At 40.9% G+C, this 27,045-nt stretch overlaps 1 protein-coding gene across 4 annotated transcripts; it reads left to right on the forward strand.

The window, feature by feature from the left end:
* The first annotated feature begins 1,233 nt into the window (after window positions 1-1,233).
* greb1l (GREB1 like retinoic acid receptor coactivator) lies at window positions 1,234-25,089 on the forward strand. 4 transcript variants are annotated; one of them, XM_063886462.1, is made up of 33 exons: window positions 1,234-1,339; window positions 4,104-4,263; window positions 4,785-4,955; window positions 5,059-5,235; window positions 5,367-5,543; window positions 5,644-5,766; window positions 6,821-6,940; window positions 8,043-8,180; window positions 8,817-8,942; window positions 9,465-9,602; window positions 9,775-9,960; window positions 10,175-10,474; window positions 10,582-10,710; window positions 11,108-11,242; window positions 11,854-12,054; window positions 12,211-12,391; window positions 13,264-13,453; window positions 14,369-14,505; window positions 15,248-15,590; window positions 16,114-16,229; window positions 16,694-16,926; window positions 17,026-17,591; window positions 17,721-17,826; window positions 17,960-18,106; window positions 18,248-18,387; window positions 18,573-18,734; window positions 18,909-19,113; window positions 20,276-20,438; window positions 20,659-20,874; window positions 20,967-21,108; window positions 21,202-21,402; window positions 21,978-22,116; window positions 22,709-25,089. In XM_063886462.1, exons 2-33 carry the CDS (start codon window positions 4,107-4,109, stop codon window positions 22,870-22,872), a joined length of 5,829 nt encoding a protein of 1,942 aa, XP_063742532.1. In that variant the 5' UTR covers window positions 1,234-1,339; window positions 4,104-4,106; the 3' UTR covers window positions 22,873-25,089. The 4 variants fall into 4 exon arrangements, with proteins under 4 accessions (XP_063742532.1, XP_063742535.1, XP_063742534.1 ...); XM_063886465.1 differs by having other exon boundaries at window positions 14,372-14,505; XM_063886464.1 differs by having other exon boundaries at window positions 11,857-12,054.
* Window positions 25,090-27,045: the final 1,956 nt, after the last annotated feature.

Genomic DNA, 27,045 nt, shown 5'->3' on the forward strand with positions numbered 1-27,045 from the left:
AACTTGTGCTATGATACTTTAGCAAGAATCATACTTTTCTTATGACCAATGCTAGATTAACTTCTGATTCAAAATTGTGTTAAATGCATTTGAGTTGCCTAGAAGCTAAAGGAGCATAGCTCTTAGTCATATGGACATTTGTAACTCTTTAACTTGATCAGCTATATCACATTAGCTAATCATTCGCATAATAAGCCAGATTGTGGTCACTAAATGCAAGTTGAACCATCCTATGTACACTTGCTTTTTGGAGGATTTGGACCCCGGACCAATATGCAGTCAGAACTGATGAAAGGGTAGATTGTGACAGTCAGTGTTTTGAATGGAACATTGCTTATGTTGTATCAGAGCCTGAGTGGCTAAACAATACTTGTCAATGGGTCAAAGTAGCTGAAAAATCAATTTAGAGTTGAGTGACTGTGTGTAGTGAGGGCAGCTACAACTAAAACACCCAATTGTGTTTTATGAAAATAGCCCCAGGGCCGTGGTGTCACATAACGCCCTTTTTGCCTCATAGTAAGTAAATATGTCATGGTTTGAGCTGCCGTTGATGTTTGAGGGGCCATAAGTGCACCAATTTATTTTGTGAATGGACACGTTCCTTGGACCGTGGTGACCTGCACCCCCACACTTTCGGTAGCATGTTATTGGCCTTTCATGCAGTGCTACCTCGACACTGTACGTAATCTACAAAACCTCTTAAGGAGGTTTCAGGAGTATGGCAGAAGCAGTACAACTAAATATTTTACATTTTTCCAGTATAAATTGTAATTATTGGGATATAATTCAATAATCTGCCTTAATCTGTTGTTTGACATCATGTTTTGAGGGTGTCTTTTAAAGAAAATAGTGTTGTGTAGTCCAAAATAGAAGGATTCTTTCAAAGATTCCATTAATGGGAAAAAGTTGGCTAATAAACAGTTTTTATTTTCACATTTTAGGAAAAGTAACTCTTAAAAACTGAATCAGACAATAAATTACTTGTTGTTTTTGGGGTTCAGCTTTAAATTTGAAGCTTAAAAATATTTCCTTGGCCCCTGTTTGTTCGGTTTTTAATAAATAAAGATTAACTCAATGATACAATGAACACTGGCTACTATAGTACATCTAATTTCAGTCTGCTGCTGCATATCTTTCAGGAGGTATAACATGTTTAAATTTGTGTTTCGCTTTATCATTAGCACAGTTATACTCTGAGCTAACTACAGATCTCCCTGCTTTCCCTCAGGTCTCGATCACTGAGTGAAATATCTTTGCTGAAGGTTTCCGCTGAGTAGTAGAGATCCAGCATGTAGCAGAGCTGAACAAGTCCCTTCACGTCTGGGAACAATCCAACAACGTAAGTGCCCTTTTTTTATTGTAAATTCACTGCTCATTTGTAAATAATGAGTTTCAGAGTGTCTGTGAGCTCATATTTTCTCTGTCCTGGTCTTCTCAAATCCACTGAGTGAAGATTACCTTACTTTGACCTGGGGTCACATTCATGCAATCTGTTGATGCCACCCAGGAGCTGAGGATTGGCCTTGACTAACCATCTGACCGCCTGAGAGGCAGTTTTGAACTCAACACCCAGTGACAATAAAAACCCCTTTTTAAGCCATTAGTCCTCTTAACATTAAACTGCTTCTCCACAGCTATGAGTCCTCTCATTATGTTTGGCCATCAGTCAAGTAAACTGCAGCCGCTGACTCACCTGAAATACCCCCCTGTCACTACAACTGACCTTAGCAACGACCTGAATACCACCCCAGAAACATCCGTTCAGCGACCTTTTGAACAGTCACGCTTTGTTCTAGGTTGTGCAGGTGATAAAAGGTCATTCTCTGTGTTCACCTCCGGCATGTGTGAGGTTAATGACGAATATGTCCGCTGAGGCTTGAGGGTCAGGCAGCCAAAGAGGACTCCGGAGCCTCCTTTGACTTCTCAATTGAACAGGCAGCCACTGCTTAAAAACGCCCTCAGGCACTCAGTTAACCCCCTCTGTCTTTGTCTCTCTGTGCAGCCACCTTCCTTCATCAGTTAAGCAAGAAATACTGTAGCTTCATTCTGTTAAGCTGCTTATCTCTTTTTCAGCACAGTCAGGCACTGTTAATCTTGTCTTTTGTCTGGGTTGGTCAGATTCCTCGCCAGGAAGGTAAACAAGGGGTCTGGAACCTGTTCAGGCATAGGCAAACTGAGACCTGGAGGAGAAAGGCAGATCCAACTTGATTCCCACCCTGCACATTATTGACAAAACAAAAAGGTTCAGGGTTTCTGTGGGGCTAAAAAGCACTGTTTATCTGGTAGATATTGATCTTCCGACAAACATTTACTCAGTGTGTGCTACTGATGAACAGAAAAACTCACATAGAAACCATTGATGTCCAGAATAGAAAACGTAATATGTTGTGGAGACTGTTGGTTGCACATTTGAAGACCATCTATTAGAATCTTGGATGGATATTTGCTCTTCTACTTTCTGACATTTATAGATTAACAACGTGTCGATTACTTGAGAAAATAACTTATCAGTAATGAAAACAATTGTTGCAACCCCAATGAATTTTAAAGAGCAGTTTTCTTTAATCAGATTCCTATCTACACATGTAATGTCCATGTTTAGTGCAAAACTGTTTGAATTATCATTTTTATTAAGCGAAATTCCTGCAACTACATTTTAAATCCAGCCTAGCCTTTACCCCTAAAGAGAAATGTATACAGTTTTAAAAAGATGCTTCATAGCATCACATGCATATAAATATCTACAAAATAAGGCTATTTTTGGTTTCGTTTTGGTGGTTAGGGTTTAAAAAGTTAGTTCTCATTATTCATTTCTAAGCTTAAAATTAGATCACTTTTAACGGACTACTTTTAAAACAAACTTTGTCATGTAAGTGTTTGAACAGCTGCACAGGATCTTCTGAATGAAGACTTTGAGCTTCCTCCAAACAGCTGAAATCTTTAACCCAGCCCTCTTCTTGGCTGCTCTAGTGGAAATGAACCACCAAACTGTTCTATGGCAGACAAATGTAGTCCAAGGACAGAAAAGGGAGGCACCTCAGGTCAAACTCATGTGTCAGGAAAGCAGCCAAAACTCCCTTTTTGCTTTTTCAACACAAAGTTTCAACGCTCTTGACGACTTGTAAGGTATAAAAACAGTCCGAGTGAAATGTTATGACAACCGGAAAAAGGGAGTTGGATGCTCCCATGTGCAATGATGGGGTACCTTTGTTCAGTGCTGCTTTTTTTACCCCACATTCGAGTGCTTTCTGGTTCTCTTTCTTCCCCCGCTCTGTCTCTTTCTTGTGCTCTCTTCTTCGAGACTGCATGGTCAGCCCTCTGTCAAGCTGCCACCTGCCACCAGAGCTGCAGCCAACATGGGTTCCATACACCCGACCCCGGCAGATGTCCCTGAGTGGACACTGGGGTGGAGGGGGCACAGGGGCAGAGCAGGCAGGGTGACACAACAGACAGAAGGAGAAAGACCCCCCCCAAAAAAAGACAGCAAAAAGCCACTGGCCTTGGCCATTATGTTTGGGCTGACATAGAGAAACTGTGTGTGTGTGTGTGTGTGTGTGTGTGTGTGTGTGGTGTGTGTGTGTGTGTGTGTGTGTGTGTGTGTGTGTGTGTGTGTGTGTGTGTGTGTGTGTGTGTGTGTGTGTGTGTGTGTGTGTGTGTGTGTGTGTGTGTGTGTGTGTGTGTGTATAAATATTTTTTCTAAAAGAGCATGTGTGTGTTATTATTCTTAGAAGGATTTTCTGGCACTTCTGCAACTGAGGCATATTTTCACCATGGATTAATTTGATGATTTTTTTGGTTGTTGATAGACCAATCAGTATTTTGGTTTATACATTTTCAAAATGAAAGATTCCCCCAACAATCCCAGAGGGATCAATGAGTAAAAATAAAATATAGCGAAAGCAGTGGTCTTATTTTAAATAAAAAAGCTGTACTCTGTCCTAACTCTCAGAAGGATACAGCTGTGCTCATAGGAGAAACCTGCTGCTGGTTTGCCATCTGCAGAGCTTTCTATTCTTATGTAAGGAGCTAATCAATGAATGGAGATAAGCAGCACCATGACTGTGCATCTTTGCTCATCATCCTTCCTCTCTTTGCTCTCACAGATAATGGGGAATTCGTATGCTGGGCAGCTGAAGTCAGCTCGATTTGAAGAGGCTCTCCACAACTCTATCGAGGCGTCGCTGCGCTCAAGCAGTGGAGATCCACAGCCCATCTTCACACAGCTCTACCTTGAGCCGGAGCAGTATCCTGGTAACATGGAAGGTAGGAAAAGCACAAGTCCGCCCGGTTATCACTAATGAGTTAGTTGGCATGCCCTTTTTGTTAAAATATATAATATGTCAAATTCATGTGTCAAATTTTTCCTAAAAAGTACTGACATGATATCAATATTGACTTATTGAGTCAAAGCTGTCGATTGTTGGTTGTGTATTTCCTAATAATTTCTTAGAAAGTTTACTACTAGTTGGTTCTTATTTTAAGGAAAATTAGAATTTCTTTGGACAGATTCATTTAAAATCATGTAAAAAATCATACATGTGTTATTAGAACCTACAACGAATATCTAACTATTTCCTGTTGAGGCTAACTGCTGTGCATTGACTTCAAAGACTCTTCATGTTACTGTTCTTTAATTCGCTATACTTTCCTATGATTAGTATTAAATCACAATTAAATTCCTTTGAGTAAATCCATTAGAATTGTTTTAGCAATTGAAAATCCAATGTTACCTATACTTTTAATCTAGGCTTGATGAAAATAATCACATTTAAAATGTTCATCAGACATGAAGTCAAAAGCAGACATCCATGGTGTGGAGCCAGGCCCCGAGCTTATGAACGGAAACTCTTCCAACGATCTGGAGGAGATGGAGGACGATGACGACTCTGACAGCAGCAGCCCTCCACTCCCCTACCTTCAGACCGCTGCACCAGACGGCTGCTGCACACTGGACGGTAACTTTAAAGGGCTCAATTTAGTTTTTCATCACTATCCAATCTACCCTGAAATCTTCTTTATTTTTTCAAATGTCACATCTGTCTATTCCTTCCTCTTCAGGTTTCTGCCAGGCCGGCAAGGACCTCCGCCTGGTCTCCATAGCAACCGAGCCCATTGAAGTCCCTGGGGGCTTCGAGCTGGTCGGCGCCCGGTCCCCCGGTGTGCCCGAGCACATCCTGGTGTGTGCCGTGGACCGCCGCTTTTTACCTGATGATAATGGGAAAAATGCACTTTTAGGTCAGTCTGTTCTCCCGGTCAGATATCAGCCTCATTTGAAGTTCCTGTTAGAATGATTAAACTTTGTTGTTGTCATATCAAACAACAGACTGAATTGATATAATACAATATTTCCATTTTTGTTCTTCCAGGTTTTTCAGGGAACTGTGTGGGCTGCGGAGAAAAGGGTTTCAGATACTTCACTGAGTTTTCAAACCACATCAACCTGAAGTTATCCACCCAGCCAAAGAAGCAGAAGCACTTAAAAAACTACCTGGTGAAGAATTCTCAGGGTGCTCTGTGCAAAGGACCCCTCATCTGCTGGAAAGGTAGAGAGCTGACCTTTTCAAACACATTTTTTATTTAAAATGATGTGCTGTTAAGAACTGTTTGTCACAGGTTTTGTGATTTCTCTCTCCTCTACCTCAGACAGTAAATCCCGTCAGTTCTCGAACAGCGCATCGACGTCAAAACCCAGCTCGTCCTCCTCTCTCAGCAGCAAAGAAAATGGAGGTGCCAGTGGACACAGCTCCTCTCCCTTCTCCATGTCAGGTGAGAACGCACAAAGCACAGATTACGTAAAGCATTGTAAAACTTAGGGCTAACATGGATCCTTTCACATGCTTCATGGTGATTATACCAACATTTATCCAGTGTTTTTCTGTAAAAACATTTATTGTCTCACCCTAAAATGACAATCTGAGTTATTTTGTTGTTTGGTCTATGCTGATAGGTTTCTGTTGTTGCCATAGAGACAGATGGTAGTGGCTAAGCCCTGAAATGTATTAGGATGAGCAAAGTTTGTACCCGGTTGTTTATCAGTTAGCGAAGAGGTGGCTCTGTCGGTTTCATCAGTTTCTTGGGACGCTTTGGTGTATTTTCTTTTGTCATACTGACATTTCATCAATAGTAAATAATTACAAATAAAAATGACTATTATCATTGTTGATGTCAGTTGCCTATTTGTACTAGTTTTAGGGCGAAAGGGAAATTGAATATATCCTTGAGGCATACATCTTTACATAACACTTTTTAATCTTGTGATTGTTTATCAAATGAGGTCATGTCGACATGATAAAATAAAGGCCTGAGTAGTTTCAGGTTAGCTGACCGCTAAATGTCCAATGAGGAAGATTCTGCCTGGCTTTAAGGTGATGTTTCTTCTCTCACCTCTCACAACAGGAGCTCCTGTTCCCTCTTTGATTAAAAAAAGCTCTTGGGCTTTTGGTATTGATTTGTTCTGCAGCTGCCTGTCAACAGAGATCTCAGAGCAGTGGGGATTGTTGCTCACTCAACCTTTGCCTGAAATCTCCTGACTGCCTCAAGGTTCATCCTGTTCCCAAAGAGGTCGCTCAGTCTTAGCGAGTCAAGAGGTTAAACACAGTTACGTGCACTTCGCCACCTCTTCTCTACATTCATTTTCATCCAGAAATGATAGGTGAAATGTAAAAAAAAATGGTTTGTTTGTATTGTGCAGTGGACATTGGACACATACACAGCAGAGTCTCTTTGATTACGATTATGAAGACAAATAAATAGTCAGGAGAACAGTGGGAGTTGCTGAATTTGTTGTAATGATAATTTATCCTCTCGTTTTTATCTCCAGATTCTCCCCCCACCAGAACAACGCAAATGTCCTCCGTCTTTTTTGGGAGTCAGGACCTCAGAGACTGCAGTTTCATCAAACCTCTGTCATCCATACCTGGAAACAAGACTCTACCAATAGGTGAGGTCTTTATTCTCAGTACACCTGTAATGTATTATTATTTTATCAGCCATGTGTATGTATTGGCCTCCTTTACTATATAGATAATACAACAGACACACACACTATAACATACACCACAAACATTTCACCTCTCTCCCACTTTCCTAGTTGGATCCTGGATCTGACAGTGGCATTTGCAAGGATTTAGATGCTAATAAGCCTTTACCTTTATGTGAGTGACACTTAGATGGCCTTGTACTTATGCTGGAAAACGTTGCTTAGCTACGTGGTTCAGCACAAGGCAGATGGACTTACCGTAGCCCAAAGATCAACCTCTGCTATGGCTGGCTAAGACACACACATGTACACACACTGATGCATGTGTGTGCACTTGCATTTACACACCAATCAATACTGAAGGGAGGAATGCTGTAATGACTTTTTTAAGGCTTTTCTATCCATTAGCTCCTTCACAAGGTTGTGATATTGACAAGCAAAGGCTACACACACCAATCAATGTTTTAGACCATAGCAAACAAAGGGAATATGAGATTGCAGAACGGCCAATCTGGTTATTGGCAATAGATGTTCATGCATAGCAAATCCATAAGCCACTGTTAGTACTGACACATTCTTATGTATTGCTCAACAGCTAGTTAGAGCTGCGAAAACCTTTGCTATATTATAACCTCAGCAACAATTGCCTTAACTATTATGGATATTCATTTTGCCCAGAGAATGGATCACATTTATGATGCAGATTTAATGACTTGTCCAAATGATCAGAATTAACTATACTTTGTGTTTTGTGCTAATTAGCAATTGTTAACCGTGCTACCACTCTTAGTGGAAGCATTATGCCTCACAATCAACATGAAATAATTAGCTAGTAGCTAAATCAAGTGAGATTTTTGTACATAAAGACATTTAAAAAACGACACTATTAATATCGTCAGTGTCTGTCACTGTCACTGTTTTAGCATGCTAGCGTTAGCATTTAGTTTAAAGCCCTGCTGTGCCTTTACACAGCCTCACACAGGGACTGCCATGCTAACACATGCTTTTCTTGTTTCCACAATTACTTTAGTGTGTAATCAACTGCATGTGTGTTTGACTTTAGTACCCACAGCTCTGAGGGTGAACATGCCAACAAATGGCCTGGGTGTTGATGGGCGTCCTCCCTTACTGAGCCCCTCGCAGGTCTCTTTAGGGCCTCAGATTCAGGGGTACCGCACTGCTGACTTAGGAGACAGTCCTGGTAAGTACTTCCTTTTGAAGAGAAAATAACATCCCATATTTTACAAACAATAGGCTGCACAATTTTTTCAACGGCTTGCCTTATCTTTAATGTTTCCTATGTGCTTGCACCACACAACCTGAGTCAGTTCATAATGCTGAAGGTTAGTAGGTGCAGGGCAACTACCAGAGGGGACTGTGTTGCCGATACAGGCGCAACAGGTTAAGGCAGGAATTCCTCCCATTCAGACCCACCCACTACTGAAATAGTTTGTCTATTGAATTAAAAGAGAGCACCTTTACCTAACCTTTAAACATGAACTGAATAGATCGCTTCAAGTAAACCAAACCTGCATTCAAACTACTTTGTCTCTGTCACTGCCATTACCTCCTCTGCTTGTTTTTACATACCTGCAGTGTTTTTATATATTCCGTTGTGTCATATCGGGTTGCTGAAGCTTTGTTTTGATAATATAAGGTCAACATTTTTCCATAACTTGCCCACGACTGAAAAATAAATTTACTTAGTAGCCAAATCTGCCACATGATTAATGTGTGCTGTCCCTTTTTTAAATAATAAGCTAATTTGTTATACATTTACAATCATGTTTGTTGTCTGTTTTTGACGTTGTTCTTTGTGTCTTTTTTGGATGTTCAGTATCCACTGCCATGAACTCGGGTCCTCCAAAGAAGCGCCACAGGAGCTGGCATCCCAACTCGTTGGTAACCGTCCCACCGACAGCCGCCCCTGTGCCCCCCATCCGACCCATAGTTTGTTCTCCAGGTCAGTCAGGCTCTCTGAGCTGTTATGTCTTCTTTGTGAGTCACTGTCAGATGGGTTCTGTAAGTTGACCATATTCGGTCTTGTGTCTTCTTTTGAGCTAATTTCCAGTTAGTGCAGAAGTGGGTTTTCTATGCCCTTACAACACACTGTTGTTTATAAGCCCCCTAGCCCTCTCCCTCTGTGTTTTGGATGAGTCCGCAACCTCCCTGACGTTCTCTGGTTGTCAGGGATGATTCATCTCCATGGAGATAGAGCTGGAGAGTTTAGTTCAGAAATTGTTTTTAAAAAAGCATGATTGAGGGAGATGTCTGCCACAGTCTGTAATTGTGGCTGTTATACAAGCATCATTCCAAATACATTTTCTACTCAGATGTTTTTTCCTATATATTATTTCTCTGCTCACAGGACTACGGCCGTTTATATTCATGCATAGTTTTTTCTGGATAATGTAAAAGACTTATATGTTCACCTAAAGTTGATCAATCCTAGTATTGGTATGTAAGTTGTTTATTTCCTTTCCAGGCTCTGTGTTAGGAGTGTCCTCTGCTCAGCCACCGGTAGCAGGAATCATTCAGCCCCAACCTGTCACTGTGGGAGAGACGGTCATCGTCCCAGACAACCTGCTCAACTCTTCAGGAGTTCGCCCTGTCATCCTCATCGGTAGGAGTTTTATTTTTGTGATTTTCTAATAAATGTTCCAATATGTGTTCTATTATTGACATGTTTATTGTATGACATGTATTATCATAACAGTTTGAGTGTATATAAGAATTATACAAGTCAGCAGGAAGAAACATTTTCCGTTTTGTCTAATAATACCCTTTCTTTTCAGGGCATGGCACTTTACCTTATTTCTATGGGAATGTTGGGGACATAGTGGTCAGCCCCCTCCTGGTCAGCTGCTATAAGAGCAGCCAGCTGACGGAGAAGAGTCTGGAGACGTTGGGCCTCAACAGCAGCCAGCTTCTCTGTGTGGAGACAATGATTCTGCTCACTTTACAGTATCTTGCACGTTTAGGTAAGCAGCAAATAAAATCCCCAAAAAGCAGTGCTGTTGCTGGTACTTTTACTCACATGTTCCACGTTTGCTGTTAACACACAAGGTAGTGGGGTGGATGACCGGTGCTGATGTGCTAATGGCAAAACCAATATCTAACTTTGTTGTAAATTAAGTTACATGCCCGCTTCTATGCCAGGGGTTCTCTCTTATCGTATTATTTACTTTTTGACAGGCTCGGTGCAGATTCCTCTCAGGGAGGAGTTGGAGCAGATCGTTTTGAAGGCCATGCTGTGCTGTCCCAGGGGTACGGCCATCTCCCCGTCCCAGCTGCCCTGGTTGGCTCGGCTGGAAGCCAGCGTCTCAGGAGGCAGCGTACATGTCGTAGTTACCCATAATTCCTTGGGAGAGGGCATTTCGGAGTCCCTTCGTTCGCTCACTGAGGGTCCCCACCAGCAGAAGTGCCTGCCCACCTATGTAGTCATTATATGTGCCTCTAAAATTAGCGGCAACGAGTTCTGTGTGCTCGTATTGGGTGAGTGGAAATCATTTATCTTGATTGCAACAGTATTACCACAATCTCTGCAAAATATTATTGTAACAATAATATTAATCCAATCTTGAATAATCTGTTTGATACAGGAAAGTACCAAGCACGGGCCTTAGCTGAAGGCATGCTGACAACAAATGAGTTTCTGAAGGAGATCAGCTATGAACTCATCACAGGGAAAGTCAGCATCTTGGCGTCTCACTTCAAAACCACGTCACTAGGTGAGCAATGCATCCATACAACATGTGCTTATTGATACTTGTTTTGTGGTCCAATACAGGTATATCAAAACGTTTTAAAAACACTTGAGTCTTAATTTAAAAGAAACACAATTAATTCATTAATTAATTAATGCTACATAATGAATGAGTATGGCTATTTTTAAAGGCAGCTACCTGTCTGACAACTTGATGTTTGTATGGATATTTGGTAAAGAGATAAGCACTACAATTAAACATTGCGTCATTACATTTATTATCATTCATAAGATAACATGCATTTCTGTATCTATGTTTTCAGTGACTGTGCTGCATATCAAAGAGTGTATTCGTGTTGTAGCAGCTTGTATCCCCGGCTCTGTCTCTTTTTGTGACTATGGTGAATGTTGTTTTTTTTTAGGGGACAATCTGGACAAGCAGCTGGTGCGATACCAGCGCCGACGGAAGGGACAGGTCATCCAGCCCTTCCAGGGCGATGTCAATGATTACATCCACTCGCAGGAGTCTGCCAGCATGTCACCGCCCTCAGACAGAGGTTAGAATGCTCTCTCCCCCACTCACTGAACTGCTTGGCTCTCCCTGGCATTTGATTAGTACGCTTTTTTACAAGCCAAAACAATAAACATAAATATGCATAGAATTTAATTATATTATCCTAGCAGTATGAGTGATGGAATACATTTTGGGACCATTTTGTAATTTGGGTTGTATTAGTTCAGAGTAGATTTTTTAGTGTTATGTGGTTTTTTTTTAGCTTATAAATGTTTCTGCTTAATACTTTAATCATCTCCAATTCTATATGTGTTAGTAAGATATATTGTAAAAACTTTCTGTTTAGTATTCTCAACCTCTGGATATTTTATTTGAGTGTCCCATTGTACACATTTCCATTTAGTCTTATGGTTATACTTGTATTGTGAACTGTTTGTCAATAAAATAATCTGAAATTAATAATATTCCCAATCATTTTGCAGCAAATAACCACATTTTCTCTGTTAATAAATCACAATAAATTCATAGCAATGCTTTTTATTAAAAGCAATATTCTCCGTGTTTGTTTTTCTTGAGGTCTGTCCTATTTTGTTGCACATTCAATTTGGTAACCATACTAATATGTATACTTTCCATCTCTTTATCTTCCTGTAGCAGAGATGTTATGCAAGGTCTTCCAGATCCATCCGAAACAGCTGAGCGTGGCTCGGAGCCTGCTCTCTCAAGTCTGCTCCATCGCCGACTCGGGAACCCAAAACCTCGACTTAGGCCGTTTTTGTAAAGTGGACTTCCTTGTTTTGGTTCCTCCATCTCACATTCTGGTACACCAGACGGCACAGCGCATCCGACAATCAGGTTTGTTTCCAATGGCAACATCAGAAATAACAACATAATAAAAGTTCAAGGACGACAATTGGGCCGCACAAACGTTCAACTCTTATTGCTAAAGACTTAATGTTTTAGCGTTGTTGACGAGATGATTATTAAACACTGATTTCTTTTTTTGCTCAGGAGTGCTTGTTGACCTGGGAGTTGAAGATGTCTGCTCAGCCTACCAGAAATCAGACAAATATGTGGTGCGTCTGGACGCTGATGTTCATGTTAAGATGGAAGCCTTCATGAAGAAAGTCAAGCAGAACCCCTACACTCTGTTCGTCCTCATTCACGACAACTCACACGTCGACCTCACAAGGTAACCACTAACACTAGTTTGCATTGTTAATAATCCAAATATTGTGGAAGACAGCTGCTTTCAAAGACCGTAGACATTTGCATAGATAGAAACGTGCTGCAGCTTTAGAAACAATGTCAAGAAACAACAGACAAAATTAACCTGCAGGATTCTTGCTTTTAATTTGGTTGCTTTTGCACTTATTGTAAGAAGATTTGAGTAAAAGTGTCAGCTAAGTGAAATTTAATGTGATGTAAACAACTGGTTGACAGCACACAGAAGCAGCAGACTTTTGTTTTGAATTGATATGCAGTTATTTCTGTTGCATTTTGTTGTAATTGTTTTGGATTTTCCTCTCTTCACAAATTATCATTGTTTCCAAAGCTGCAGTGTATTCCTCCTGAAGAAAATGTTTTGGGTTTGGGCGCTTTTGTCCTTGTCGGCTGGTTGTTATGGCTGAAAATCCAACCTTGTCCTTTTTATAAACTGTTCAAGTGAAGAGATGAGAAAAGCAAGTAAAAGCAAATACAACCAAAGTCTGTTTAACCTTGAACTTTGGTAAATTTAAGCCAGGTTGGAATTGATATTTGATCAACAACGTTTGATTTTGTGTTAATGCAGTTTTACTCTACTTTTCGGAGGTAATTGCTTGTGTTGCTCAGATCTTATTCTAAGCATTCTGCTATTGTCACTGCCAGGAACTGAAAATAGATCACTTCCTGTTTTCCAGAAGCATATTCTTGGGAATGACCCACGACATACTGGGCAGTTAGCACAGCAAATATAAAACCCCTCTTGAGCCCCCTCTGGAGCTATTTGCATCAATATTAAATGGTATGAATTTAAAAATATCCCTCTATGGTTTCAAACACTTTGCCCCACTCCCTCTGCAGTGCTCTGTCCGGCTCTGTGTGCCACGGCGAGCTGCAGGGTTTGGCTGACCGTGTGGTGAACTGCCAGGAGGTTTTGGATGCCATGAACCTCCTGGTGCTGCAGGTCAGTTGCTTCCCACACACACTGCAGACCCACCAGTCCCGCATCAGCATCCACAACGAAGTTCACTGGCCCACCAACGAAAGTCTGGTGAGTAATATTTTAAATGCTCCAAAGTATAGAAAAATCGATGTAATGCATCCATGACGACATTATTGTAGAAAGTCATACTTTAGGAGAAGTCATGCAGGTGCTTTTTTGAAATGTAAAATGTTTTTCTAAATGTTGTTAAATTGTTAAATTGCGTTATGGTAGCTTGCAGGGGCCAGTTTGGAACAGCTGTGGTTCAGTTACTCCTCCTGGTGGACATAAAGTGCACATACACTAACAAGAGACGATACTAGATCCTTCTTTTGGGGGTTAGTTTGCATTAATCTATAGAGGTAGACAGGAAACATGGGGAGAAGCATAGGTTACCGAGGAGCCTCAAGATATTTTGTTGTTATTTCTGTTTGTGATTCCTCCAGTTCATCCAGTCTTAAAAAAAGACTTCAGATTTCCTATCATTGTGGGTTAGGTTGTAATTCTTTTTGCACTAATTTCATATAAGGGTTATGTTTGTCTGAATGATTTGAGCTTGTACTGTTAATTATTTATTCAAATTAATGTAATTCAAGGTCTCAGAGCTTAGTACTAAATGATATGGAAATAATTTATGTGTGGTCTGGATTAAATTGTTTAAAGCAGTAGTTCCAAACTGAGATAGCTTAAAACTTTCATTTTAAGATATTCTTCTTTTCATTTTTTATCAATTCCGGAATAATACCTAGGTCTTTCTCATAACCCCGACACATAGGCTAGTGGTGTTAATAGTTGCAAGTAGACTTTGCCACGTTTTGAAGGGTCATGAGCCTAAAAAGGAACCTGATGTTTCATGCTTTCAGTTCAAGCATCATGTTAAGTCACATGTTTTGCTCGTCAACGCTGGATTTGGTGCAGTATAATGCTTGTGTAAACGGAATAAACACTATTCTATGTTCTTATGGTACTATATTGTTTTTCCAGCAGGGGGAGCAGTCTCACAATGAGTTGCTCTACTTTGGCCTGCGGGACTACAGCAGCTCCCTGCAGTGGGGCGTGGCCAGCCCCATCCTGCGCTGTGATGATGCCTTTGAGAAGATGGTCCACACACTGCTGGAGAGGTCAGTGAGGTGTCAAACGTTACATACTGTGATGTAATAATTGTAACAGATGTGTGTTGTTTTTTTTCATTTTGAAATGGCATTCAGCAGTGATGGAGGGATGTATGTTGATCATTTAGTTAAGTAAAATAAAAAATAATACAGTGATAAAATACTCTGTTACAAATAAAATAAGTACATTGCAAATCGGACTTTAATAAACGTATGTGAGTATATCAGGATGATGTCCGCAAAGTATTCCAAATAAAATACAGTGAAATGTAAAGCAAAACACTGACTTTATCTCAAAATGATTTTAAATAGAAACGCAAATCCTCACGTACGTGAAGCCGGAACCATACATTCTTTTTCTAGACACATTTCTTTTTTACAGACAGAAAATCTCTGTTATGTATGAGCAATAAAGAAGCAAATAAGTTTGTCTAATAAGCTTATTGATTAATAATTTCAGATGAACATGTATTTTTTGTTGGGTATTTTCATTTTTACAAAATCTACTAAAACTACTAGCCAGTGCCTTCCCATCTATTTACCTCACTGCACATCGCTGACATATACATATATTTCCCCCCCAGTGAAGTGATAAAAAAAAAAGTGCTATGAAAAGTAGTAATAAAGTACAATTCTTGAGTAAATGCAATTATTTTCATTCCACCACTGTCATTTACTGGCAGTGAGTGGGTTCATTAAACAGAGACCTCTAAATTGTGTCCCCTAATGATCTCCCTTGTTTGTGTCTCAGACATCCGCACCTGCACAGCATGGTGATCCGCAGCTACCTGCTGATTCAGCAGTACACTGAGGCCATGATGGCTCTGACCTCTTCGCCCTCGCTGAGAGACCACATAACCCCAGAGACCCTGGCCATGGTAGAGGACCTTATCAACGCTCCAAGCAGAGAGGGCTCTAAGGGCCGGGGCCACATGCTGCTTGTTCGAGTCCCCTCCCTGCAGCTGGCGATGCTGGCCCGGGAACGACTAGAGGACGTGAGGGACAAACTGGGGCTGCAGCTGTGCTTCGCTGTGCTGCTGGGAAGCCCCGCCTCTGAGCTCAACCTGCACAAAAACTTCACCAGTCGCCTCAGGGTAAGAATGCCATGCAAGCAGAGTCACATTTCTACCAAAACGTTCAAATATTCATACAAAGTTTCTGTGCTTTATGCAAGCAAGATGTGCTGCCAATATCAGATCCATGAGTGAAACCCCAAAGTTGATACATATTTGACTGAAATTGGGTTTTACATAAAAGACTGCAGTGATTATTCCAGAATTTACTTAATTCCCAGAATTCACTTATCTCTTTCTCTGAGACTTTTAATCTTAGAACATTGGGATTATTGTGAAACCGCATTTACGTAAACTGCCAAATATCTCCCTGAAAACTCAGTCAGTGGATATTTTTAGACTTCATTCTTAGCTTGTTGTAACATTTCGATACATTAACCTTTTTACTAAATACATGACCTGTGACAATAACATAATTAAACGTACATAATATTGGTAATAAATGAAATGAAATACTCTTCCTCACAATTTCAATTTCATATATAAGTCCAGTCACAATCCAGGCCTTCCGTAATCATTATGTAATATTTGTGCTGTGCTGTAGGCATGGAGAGGTTGTGAGAATGAAGACTGGGTACCGCACACTTATGAGGATCTGGAGGGGCTGCCCTGCATCGTCATCCTGACGGGGAAGGACCCTCTTGGAGAAACCTTCCCCAGGTAAGCTCTAGTCACAATACCCCAACACCTGATTGTCAGTCATGGAGAGTACAGTACGTTTCCTTTTAGCTCATCTATAATTTCTCCGTGTGCCGTTGCCTCGACATAACACTTTGAGTCTTACATTACACATCTGCATACACACAGTGCAGGTTGACTTCTCTCTAAGAGCTCCAGTTACATTTTGTCCTGCACTCAGTGTGCTAGTCTTGGATTGTGTATCTGTGTTTAATAGGTATAATTAACCCATCTGAGATATATACCATTTTTAACTCAGTGATTAAATCAAATGTTCAATATAATTTGGGTAATCTGATTGTATACTGTTTCAAAATAAATAAATTTTGACTTGAAATGAATACTCAAAAAGCCTGTTTGAGGGAACATAGACATATTTATTCAATGAAAAAGAAAATCCAGAAATGTATTAGCTTTTCTCAACCATAACCATTTTTCCTCACCAGATCTCTGAAATACAGCGACCTGCGTCTGATAGACTCCAGCTACCTGACTCGTACAGCCCTGGAGCAGGAGGTGGGTCTGGCCTGTACCTATGTCTCCAGTGGCGTGGTCCAGGAGCCAAAGAAAGCCATTGCCCCTCGTGAGTCAGACTCTGAGAAGGCCACCACCAGCATGAATGATGGAGATGAGCTGGAAAGGCCTCAGAGCAACGGCAGCGCTGCGACCAGAACCTCCGGTGAGTCCCTGAACTCACTGACATATACTTCTATAAATAGAGATCCAAACAACCAAAAGCAAGAATTTCACATTCAACAACTCTCCTCTGTACACTCAGGCTCTTTGGTAGAAAACGGAGTCAGTTCATCAGACGTCGCAGACCATTTCCAGAAGCCATCCACCTCCACCTGCCCGCCTGAAAGCGGCATCACCTCAGACATCGGCACGGCAACACAAGGCTTCAAGCAAGAGTGTGATTCCGTGGGAAGCCAGTTCTCCTCCAACCCCTCAAAAACCTCCAAAGCCCCTCCCTCTCTTTACTCCAGCTCTGCCTCGTCCTCGCCCTCCCCATCGTCCTCCTCCACCCAGAGGCCGAGCCAGTCCACACAGTGTGGTCGAGGGCCTAAGCCCGCTCGGGTGTCGCCCCGGACAGTCATCATGTCGCGGGCGGCGTATAATCTTCTGGCGGGGGAGTCCGGGAGTCAGCTGAGCTCCTTCTCCCTGCTGCCTCATGCCGATGTGGCGTGGAGCAGCCCGCTGAGGCCGCTTATCACTCACAACCTGCAGGGGGCAGAGCAGAGCAGCTACTACCGCCAGTGGACCATCGCCAGGCAGCATCACGCCGATTACGAGGCTCCATCTGTGCCACATCCACGGCGCCTTCTGCTCAGCGGACCCCCACAGGTAATAAAACGGAAGCTGGCCCTCCCTGTAGGTGCATTTAAGCACTACTAATATGTGTTTCATATTAACTATGCATCTGGATTTAAGTGTCATTGTTAAATAAAAGGATTTTTATTTTTATTTTTTTAGGTGGGAAAAACCGGTGCCTATCTTCAGTTTCTCCGTATCCTGTTTCGGATGCTCATCAGATTGTTGGAGGTGGATGTGTATGATGAGGAAGAGGAGGAGGAAGAAGGTAAATATCGTTTGGACTTCACTGACTTCTTTATACTGTCCTTTTATCGGTTTAAAACACCAAAAATATAATGAGGAAAGCAACTTCGGATGTGCATTGTGGTGATTTGTGTTTTGTTTTTTTCCATCTCTAGAAACATCAGAGGTTACAACACTCATAAATACCCAGCTGCCTGACATTGAGGATGTGAGAAAGCTGCCCTTTGAACCCTACCCCCGGGACCCTAAGTTCAAGAAGGCCAGTCCTGTTTACACTGACAAGATGCCAAAGTACTTTAAAGGTCAGCAGAAATATGCTAACTCACAGCAGGGGGGGTCTCTGAGATAGACTGCCACTTTAAACACTACATGGATGTTACTTTACTATCAGCTTAAACAAACTTATCTAAAACTAAGCGTGTGAACATGTTTGATTTTTGCAGATTTTAAGCAAGAAGGCGAGAGCCAAACACCAGCCAAACGAGAGACCAAGTCCATACGCCTGAGCAGGTTTGCCGCCCACAATGCCTTTCATCACTGTGAACAGTGTCACAGCTACTGTGAAGCAGGCCCCGCCACACAGGTCAGTGCCTTACCTCAAACATCTAAAACACACTGCTGACTTAAACATGCACATACAGAAATCCCAACCTGTCTAAATACTTTGACACTTGAACGCTTGAGAGTTTTTTTTTAACCATATTTTTAAGTCATACTTGGTGATGGTTTTGTTACTAATGTATCTGTGTGTGCTTTTTTGTGTTGTAGCTGTCAGAGTGCACCTTCCATGCTTTCACCTTCTGCTCGTCTATGCTGGGGGAGGAGGTCCAGCTCCAGTTCGTCATTCCCAAAGCCAAAGAGCAGCACTTTGTTTTCAGTCAGCAGGGCAGCCACTTGGAGAGCATGCGCCTGCCTCTGGTCTCCACCAAGGTAAACCTACTTAACACATGTGGGAGTAATTGTGTTTGAGTGTAGAAAAATGAAAGGAGACTACAGGCATCTTTTTCTGCTTAAACTCAAAAGCTTCACAAGTTTATTTTTCTTGCCACAACTTTATTCTTTTGTTCTAACTCTTTTTTTTCTTTCCTTGGCTTCTGTCTCTAGGACCCTAATTTGTTAAAGAGTCCAATCTTCACGCCGACTACAGGACGCCAAGAGCACGGCCTTCTCAACATTTACCATGCCATGGAGGGTGCTGCTCATCTGCACATTCTCGTGGTTAAGCAGTTTGAGATGCCCCACTACAGGAAGTACTGGCCCAACCACATCCTGCTCGTCTTGCCGGCTATGTTCAACAGTTCGGGAATTGGTGAGCAGATTACTGGCTTAATTGAACTAAGATTTCTTTACTTTTTCTCAAAAATATTCTTATTTGACACAACAAATTGTCATCAGCATCATTTGAAATATGCTATGTAATGGATATTGTACACTAAGCGGGTCATTATTGTTCAATTAACCTCGACAGGATGATGCAAGTGTAATGAATCACCATGAAGATTTTCCGATAATCCCCGCTCATAGGATTCATTGTAGCTACTTACAAAAGAAATCCATAATTTGACTCTAAATATTGATTAAAAAATATTTGTGTTATTTACATTTACATTAATTGGTCCACAAGGGTTTATCATTATAAAGACTGCAGCATGCCTTAAATCAGATCAGGTAATCAACAAAGCTGTGTAAAAGAATCACTATAACTCAAATACTGACCACAATCAAATTAGATTCAAGCATTTGATCACACAAACAATATAAAATAACCTCCCCCCCCCAAATGTTTTACTGATCTACAAAGATGTAGTAAAAATGCACTGTGGGTCTGTAAACAAACATGTTATTTCATGTTATGTTGTGTTTATAGTCAGTGTTTCTCCCCAAACAGCAGGAGATCTACATCCTCATGTGTGTGCACGATACAAACCAAACAGGGACCCACTCAAAAACATAGCTTTTTAGCACTACTAGTGGACCAAAACTCCACACTGTACCTTTAACTTGACGCCACTTCGCATATTATCTCTCAGCTGATAATGAGGGTTTTTACTACTGTAAGCATGTTTGTTTAAAGTAGGTGAAAGTTTAATAGTTGTAACCACTAGCAGTATGACCATCGTGTGTTCAAGATATCTGCAGATCTATTGTCTGATTTGCAAGTTAGCCAATTGGGTGCATGGCCAACAGGAGTCACTCTTTTACAAATTTTGTCTTTCCATGACCCTGAGTATCAATGTTTGCTGCCTGCCAACATTTCTGTTTAAGGTTTAAACCCTATAAACTTTGTGCTGAACAAAGGTCTGAATTATTTTTCAGATAAATATATAAAGCATACACACCTTGCCAATTTTGTGTTCATCTTCTAAATGATGATCTCATGTAGCACTGTGTTTTCGGTTAAGGTGCTTTGACAGTTTGACAGTTTTGTGAGTATAAATGGAAACATTGACACATGCTCCTGTCTTTTCAAGGTGCTGCACGCTTCATGATCAAAGAGCTGTCGTATCATAACCTGGAGCTCGAGAGAAACCGACTTGAGGAGCAAGGCGTCAGGAGGCAAGATGTATGGCCTTTCATTGTCATGATGGACGACTCCTGCGTGCTGTGGAACACACACCAGCCGGCAGACAGCAGGTAGTTATTGTTTCTGATTTGTAAAATTTGCAGAGAAGGAGCTACTGAGTTGTTCACATTGATTATATTTCACTCCAAGCTTCACCATGAATGTGTATATACTAATATTTACACACTGTTGTTATAGGAAAAAACGAAGAAGGTATGTGATTTCTAAACAGTGTTCCTTCAAATACAAAAACATATTAATGTGTGCCCTGTCCTGCTTTTTCTCTCCCAGTGAGACAACAGAGGGAACCAACGTGTCTCTAAAGAGGGTGCTGCAGCATATGGAAACCACACCGAAGATCTCCCTGTATGCAATGTGCGGCACTCGCAGGTGGAGCAGCAGCCTAGCTCGCAGGTCTCCCAGCCAACCCTTTAGCCGCTGTCACCTCCACGACTGCGTCATGCTAAACGTGGACCTGACGCAGAATGTTCAATATGACCTTAATCGGTAAGTTCGCAGAGGACTGTGTTTATCTGTCACACATTTAGTGGTTTGTGCAGTGGCCTAATCCTCTTGTGTTGCTGTTTGTCCATGTGCAGGTACAGCTGTGAGGAGGTGGACTTTAATCTAAGAGTGAACAGCAGTGGGCTGCTGCTGTGTCGCTTCAACTACTTCAGCCTCATGAAGAAACACATTCCAGTTGGGGGGAACAAAGACTTCCTGGTCAAACCGAAACTCATGGTAGGTGTCGTATGCCCATTTATAATTAGGTTTCCAGGGAACCTATTAGTATGAAACACTTTCTAAAGCTAAACTGCTTCTTTCTATCCCCAGGAAATAGATAACCCCACCACAATCAGCCCCTCGCAGTATGTCTGCGCCCCAGACAGCGAGCAGACCCTCCTGGACGCCCCGGCCCAGTTCCTGCTTGAAAAGTTCCTGCAAAGCTGCAGCCACAGACTGTTTCCAAAGGCCGTTCAGAACAGAAACAACCCAGTTCTGTCCATCGACAGCTACCTCAACATCAGCCCGGAGGTGAGAGCTCCCAGGAGGTTTTAACTGAAACAGGAAGAAGACTATTAGCATTGTTCTTTCCACTTCACCCTATAGGAAGACCAAACTATTGTAAAGCTTTGTACATATTTAACTCCTATTTCAGGAGAATCTCTAAAGCTTTTGCTGAGAAAATTTAAAAAACATGCTGACTGAGTTTAGCTCATAGGTTTTATAAGCCTAAAGTTTGTATAATTTTCCTAATCCACAGAGAATAGTGTGTTGCATCATTTTACCATCTGTTTTGCTGAGAACATTCTGACCTGCATAAACGCACATGTGTGAACAATGAATGCTAGCAGTGCAAAGTTTTGATGTAGATTTCTGCACGTAAGGTGACCTAAGGGCACAACACAGATCCTGCATTTGTATTTTCTCCTGTAAGGGAAATAAATCATGTTCCACACAATTCTTCCTATACAGTAGCTCCAATAGCTCATTATATACATTTTATACTGGTATTTAGATGAATTATGTGCTATAATGTAACTTGATGTAACGTTAAGTTTGATTTAGTGGAATTAATCAGTTGTTGACGGTTATTTCTTTTGTCACAGATTTCTGTGTGCTACATCAACTCTCGTCCACACTCCACCAACCTGAGCCATCAGGGCGTGCTGTTCAGCGGCCTGCTGCTTTACCTCTGTGACTCCTTCGTCGTTTCTGGACTCCTCAAGAAATTCCACTTCCTCAAAGGTGACATATCAGTATATTTGTTGTTTTCCGCTGCTTCTGTATTTTCCGCTGCTTCTGTAGTTTTTGACTCTGTGTTTATATCCTCTACTTTAAGTCACCTCACACCACACTGTTTTTTGTGGTAGGGAAAGGAAGACACAGAATTGTGTCATGTGAGAAAAACAACCCTCACAATAAGTTGATTTTAAAATAAAGTAATTATAATGTAAGAAAGATTCATTTCATTTAGAGTAAACTTTATTAATGCAGGGGAACCATATGATTTTCTTTGCTAACAAAACGTTAGTTAAAGTCATTGCAGTATTCTTTATTCTATAAATTCTAAGAGTTTAAATATTGTTTGGAATTTTGCTGAGATAATATTGTGAATCCTCAATAACATATCCGTAGTATTTGACACAACTGTATGGAGCATGCGTATGATTGTCAACCTGTCCTTATTTTGCTTATAAGTTAATGCTCATTAGCAGATTGATTAATAAATATATCACTAGCCTGGGGAGATTACATAATCAGCAAAGTGTATACATGTTTATAACAGGGCTTTTACTCTCTGGGGCTAATTTATTTTTTACCTTGTTCATCTACGAAGGCGCCACTCTCTGTGTGATCTGTCAAGACCGGAGCTCCCTGCGTCAGACCATCGTCCGACTCGAGCTGGAGGATGAGTGGCAATTCCGCCTGCGGGACGAGTTTCAGACAGCCAACTGCAGTGAGGACCGGCCCCTCTACTTTCTGACTGGCCGCCATGTATGAACCTGACACATACTGGATCCACTGCTCTGCTGCAGAAACACTGTAGGAAAGGAGAAAATATTTGATCCCAAACGAGCCAGCGATCATAATTCCTGCCTTTCCAATGGAAGGGCAGAGGGGATAAGCTGTCATGTGGACACATGTGCACTATGCCTGGCTCTGAAGAGGGTCGGTGCTTGTTTTAACTTTTGCCTGAAGCTGGGCTAGTCTCAACTTGAGCTTGTGTTCTACAAAAAAAAAGTCTAATGTGGAAAAAACCAAAGCCCAGCGGAAACTGAACTTTATTTGTTTTGATGTTTGCATAAATGGACGATCCCAGATCAATGATGTGACTATTTGAAGATTGTATCTGTACATACATACATATGTACTTTAAACAGTATGTCCTTTTCTGGACTTACTGTTTATCTCAGGGTTTTAAAGGGAGATCTAAAGGGAAGGTTGCTGAAGCTGTTCTCACCGTGTATTGTTGACATTAACTTATGTTGGCACTAAAGATATCTCAGCTGTACCTTACCTTTTCCCTTCGCTTTGCTTGTCCCTCCTTGTCTGCTCTGCCTCTCAAACAAAGCTCATTGACAAGTCAGATCACTACATGAAAGACATTTTAACATATGCCCTGTAGCCTATTTGAATCATAACACGAATGCAAATAGGGACTCACTCTGTCTTGTGCCTCGAAAAATATTTATGTGGCATTGATAATCCTTCTGACTGGGAGCTGTATGAGTGTGGTTTAGTCTGTAAATGACTGACACATTCATTACAACTACAGAAAAGTACAAATTGTGGATTTTTAAGGGGTGTATATAGTTGTTTATTGGTTTAAATACACAACTTTGAAGCAGGTGTGTCGTCCAGAACAGAGTTGTTTTACTTTTACAACGTATCTTTATATATTCTATGCCAATCAGGTTGAGCAACATGGAAGTGGGACTAGTTTGCTGGTATGTTTTAAATTACATATGTTTTGGTAAGGCATCTACTGATTTGAATACTGGGTATTTTAGCATAATCACATAAAGTCAGTAAATACCATATAATAAGCAAGCCTCTTCACTGCCAAATATCCTGCTACTGACTGTGCCTGGGATTTCACTTCCTGTTACAATGAGGTTTATTGTAAGTAGATGGTTTTGGCTACCATCCACACTCACAGTCTGACAACTTTTTGTCCCCACAACAAAGGAAAATCAAGGAAAGGGTTATAAACGGTGGAAAGCAGCTGACCAGATCATTTCATATACTTGAAAGAAGAATGTTTTTGTATGTTAATGTGCAGGGTTGTCCAAAGAATGTGCCTTAAGTGATGTTTCATAAAGTCACTGCTTGAGTCACAATTTTTTTGGACCAATAAGAATGAAGAAACCATTTAACGGTGAGGCGAAGAAGTGTTGTTTGTCTGATTGAAGCAAATTGAAATAATTGGATTTCGTACTACTGTACTGTTTAAAGGTTTGTTTACATTATTAATATATTATATCATTCCCCGAACCACTGAGGGTTACTGATGTTTTTTTAGTCTTGTGTAACTTTTGCCAGTCTGTTTCAGTCATGACGTCTTTCTGCATTTTATTTTATGTTGCAACGGCAAAAAGAATCTACCTAGATGTGTCCTTAACCATATGTCTGTATCCCGTCCTGTTCTTGTGTTGGATTTTTATTGAAAATGAAAATCAGGTCCATGAGGGATTCTTATTTATTTGACAAGCATTTTGGACTGATAATCATATTGAAGTGTAATATTTGATTGCATGCTTAGCTCGCTTAAAATGAGGCAGTGTGTCCTCTTCAAAACCATCCACGAAGGCTTTGCACACGACCCAAAGAACGATTCTTAGAACTATTGAATGTGAATGGGGCGAGGAAATATAAACTTGCACTATACAAGTTGCCAGCAGAAAATATATATTTCCCACTGTTAATTTCACGCCCCTAAATTTGTCCAAATATAAGACTGGTGATCCAAACTTTAAATTAAACTCCAATGGTCCGTAGAATGTGTATATCTTTTTAATAATTTAACACTTTATATGCAACTTGCTCACACAATCTTCACTGAAAAGTGTTTGAAAACCATGTGCAGCCCCGTGTTAGCCTTGGTGTCTAGGTGATCTACCTCATGTTTATCATTGTGGTTGTGGGCTGAGAACATATGACATTTAAGGCTATTGTTGTTGAAAATGTATCAATGTAATAAAATGGCTTCTAAATTCATATAGGTCTCTTTTTTTATATGTTCAGACAAAAACCGAAGCTGTGCAACCAAAGCTGCATGATTTTTATTTTATATTATCTTAGAAGACTTTGTTACGGTTCCCAATACTGCTGAATGATCTAGTAGGCTGCAAGTGAATTCATTCACATCGAAAGCATGTTGTTGAAGTGCATATAAGAACATACTGAATATGCAGCCCTGTATTTGACATGTGTAATTGTGTAGTTGTGTAATTTCTGTTTTAACTGAACACCTCCGCACAGTGACTCTAGTTATCACAAAATGGCTTCATAATGGAGGCTAGGATCTTCACTGTAAGGGCACAGGGACATTGTTGGTCCAGGGACGGGACTATTTCAGCTCTTGCTAAGTAATATTAGAGCACACTTTCCATCAACCTACAACCCCTGTGTGATATAATACAGGTCTATTTTCAGCCTGCTGCCGGCAGGACAGGATAAGGAAGTGAGGGCAAGTCAGAGCTGCAGGCATGCTGATTCTTGCGCCTCATTATTGCTCTTTTAAGAAAAGCATAAAGATGTGGTGCATGAAGGGATTTTAAATGTCCCAATGTGATTCATTTTTGAGAAACTGGAGAATTCCCATGTTTCAAAAGAGGGCAAAGGGTAATTGACTGTTTCATAACTGCAACAATACAACATGTACAGATTGACCTTTGGTTCAAATATGCTGCAATTGTACAAGTGGTGTAGTTTCCTACTTCAATTTCCTGTGTGATGTGTTCCTTTAGCTGTTATTTAAACAAACCCTTTGAAAGAAAATGATAAAATTGCCTTCCCTTGATAATTCTGACATCGTTTTTTCAATTAATAAATCCTTAGGCATTGCAGTAACTACTATTATCGACGTTCAAACAATGATGTGATTAAAAGTATCACTGTACCAAACCAAAAATCCTTCTAATTAATTGTTAACATTAAGAACATTGCTTGTGTATGGATCTATCACTATATAATTATGCCATGAGATATCAACAGTATTTATGACAGGAGGATTTCTGCCACATAATATCAATTTTCATTCTGGGTAAGCAACAGCAAATCACTCATCCCTCTTGGCAGTCTACTCTAATTACTCTCTGGCTTCCATAAACCATGCAGCTAAAACCAAAGCTCATCTGTCTGCGGGCTTATTGGGGGGTTGGGGTGAAGGTAAGTGGAGTGCCGGGGGATTACAGTTTGCCTTTGGTGGATCACATCCACTACTGCGGCTATGCATATCCTATCAGCAGCTAAGCCTGTGAGTGTGTGAGTGAGTGAGTCAATTCCAGGGAGCAAAACCCCTACAATGTGATGTAACAAGGAGAGGGAGTGTGACCCTGCAGTGACACGTTGCTCATGCAGTAAGCCAGCTCAAGTGGTCGACTGTCAAATGCCTTGACTTCAGAGGACAAGTCTGTGACGTCCAGTGTCAGCTTGACACCCTTATGTGACTGTTGAGCTTTTGACCGAGCAGACCTGATATTGTCAGTATTGAGTCACAGGTGTAAAGCCCTATTGTTGTAGGCAGACAGAGTAAAAGTAGGAGAGGGTTGAAAGAGAATTGCTGAAAAAAGGCAGTCAATATTTTAACCTGAAGTACATGGCCAGTTCCAATATACTCTATTGAGAAAATGCATTACAAGCAGAAACAAGACAGCAGACAAATGCACCTATACTGTTTAATAATTTATTAAATACAGCATATTACACTCATGGTGATAATGTGCATATACTTGCATTATACTATCAAGACTATTTCTTAATTTAAAATCTTATTGCTGCACACACGTAATTTAGTTTTTTTTCGTCTGCTATTTATGTAGTGTACAAAATGAAATGCAGCATTCTATGAAAACAAACATGTCCTTTGTGCTACGGAAGTGATGTAAAGGTTAAGGACATGATGATGAGGAGACACATGCTACTCAATGGACAAGTTGGCAAAACAAAGAC

This window comes from Eleginops maclovinus, chromosome 6, assembly GCF_036324505.1.
Source record: "Eleginops maclovinus isolate JMC-PN-2008 ecotype Puerto Natales chromosome 6, JC_Emac_rtc_rv5, whole genome shotgun sequence".
NCBI classification, from domain to species: Eukaryota; Metazoa; Chordata; class Actinopteri; order Perciformes; family Eleginopidae; genus Eleginops; species Eleginops maclovinus.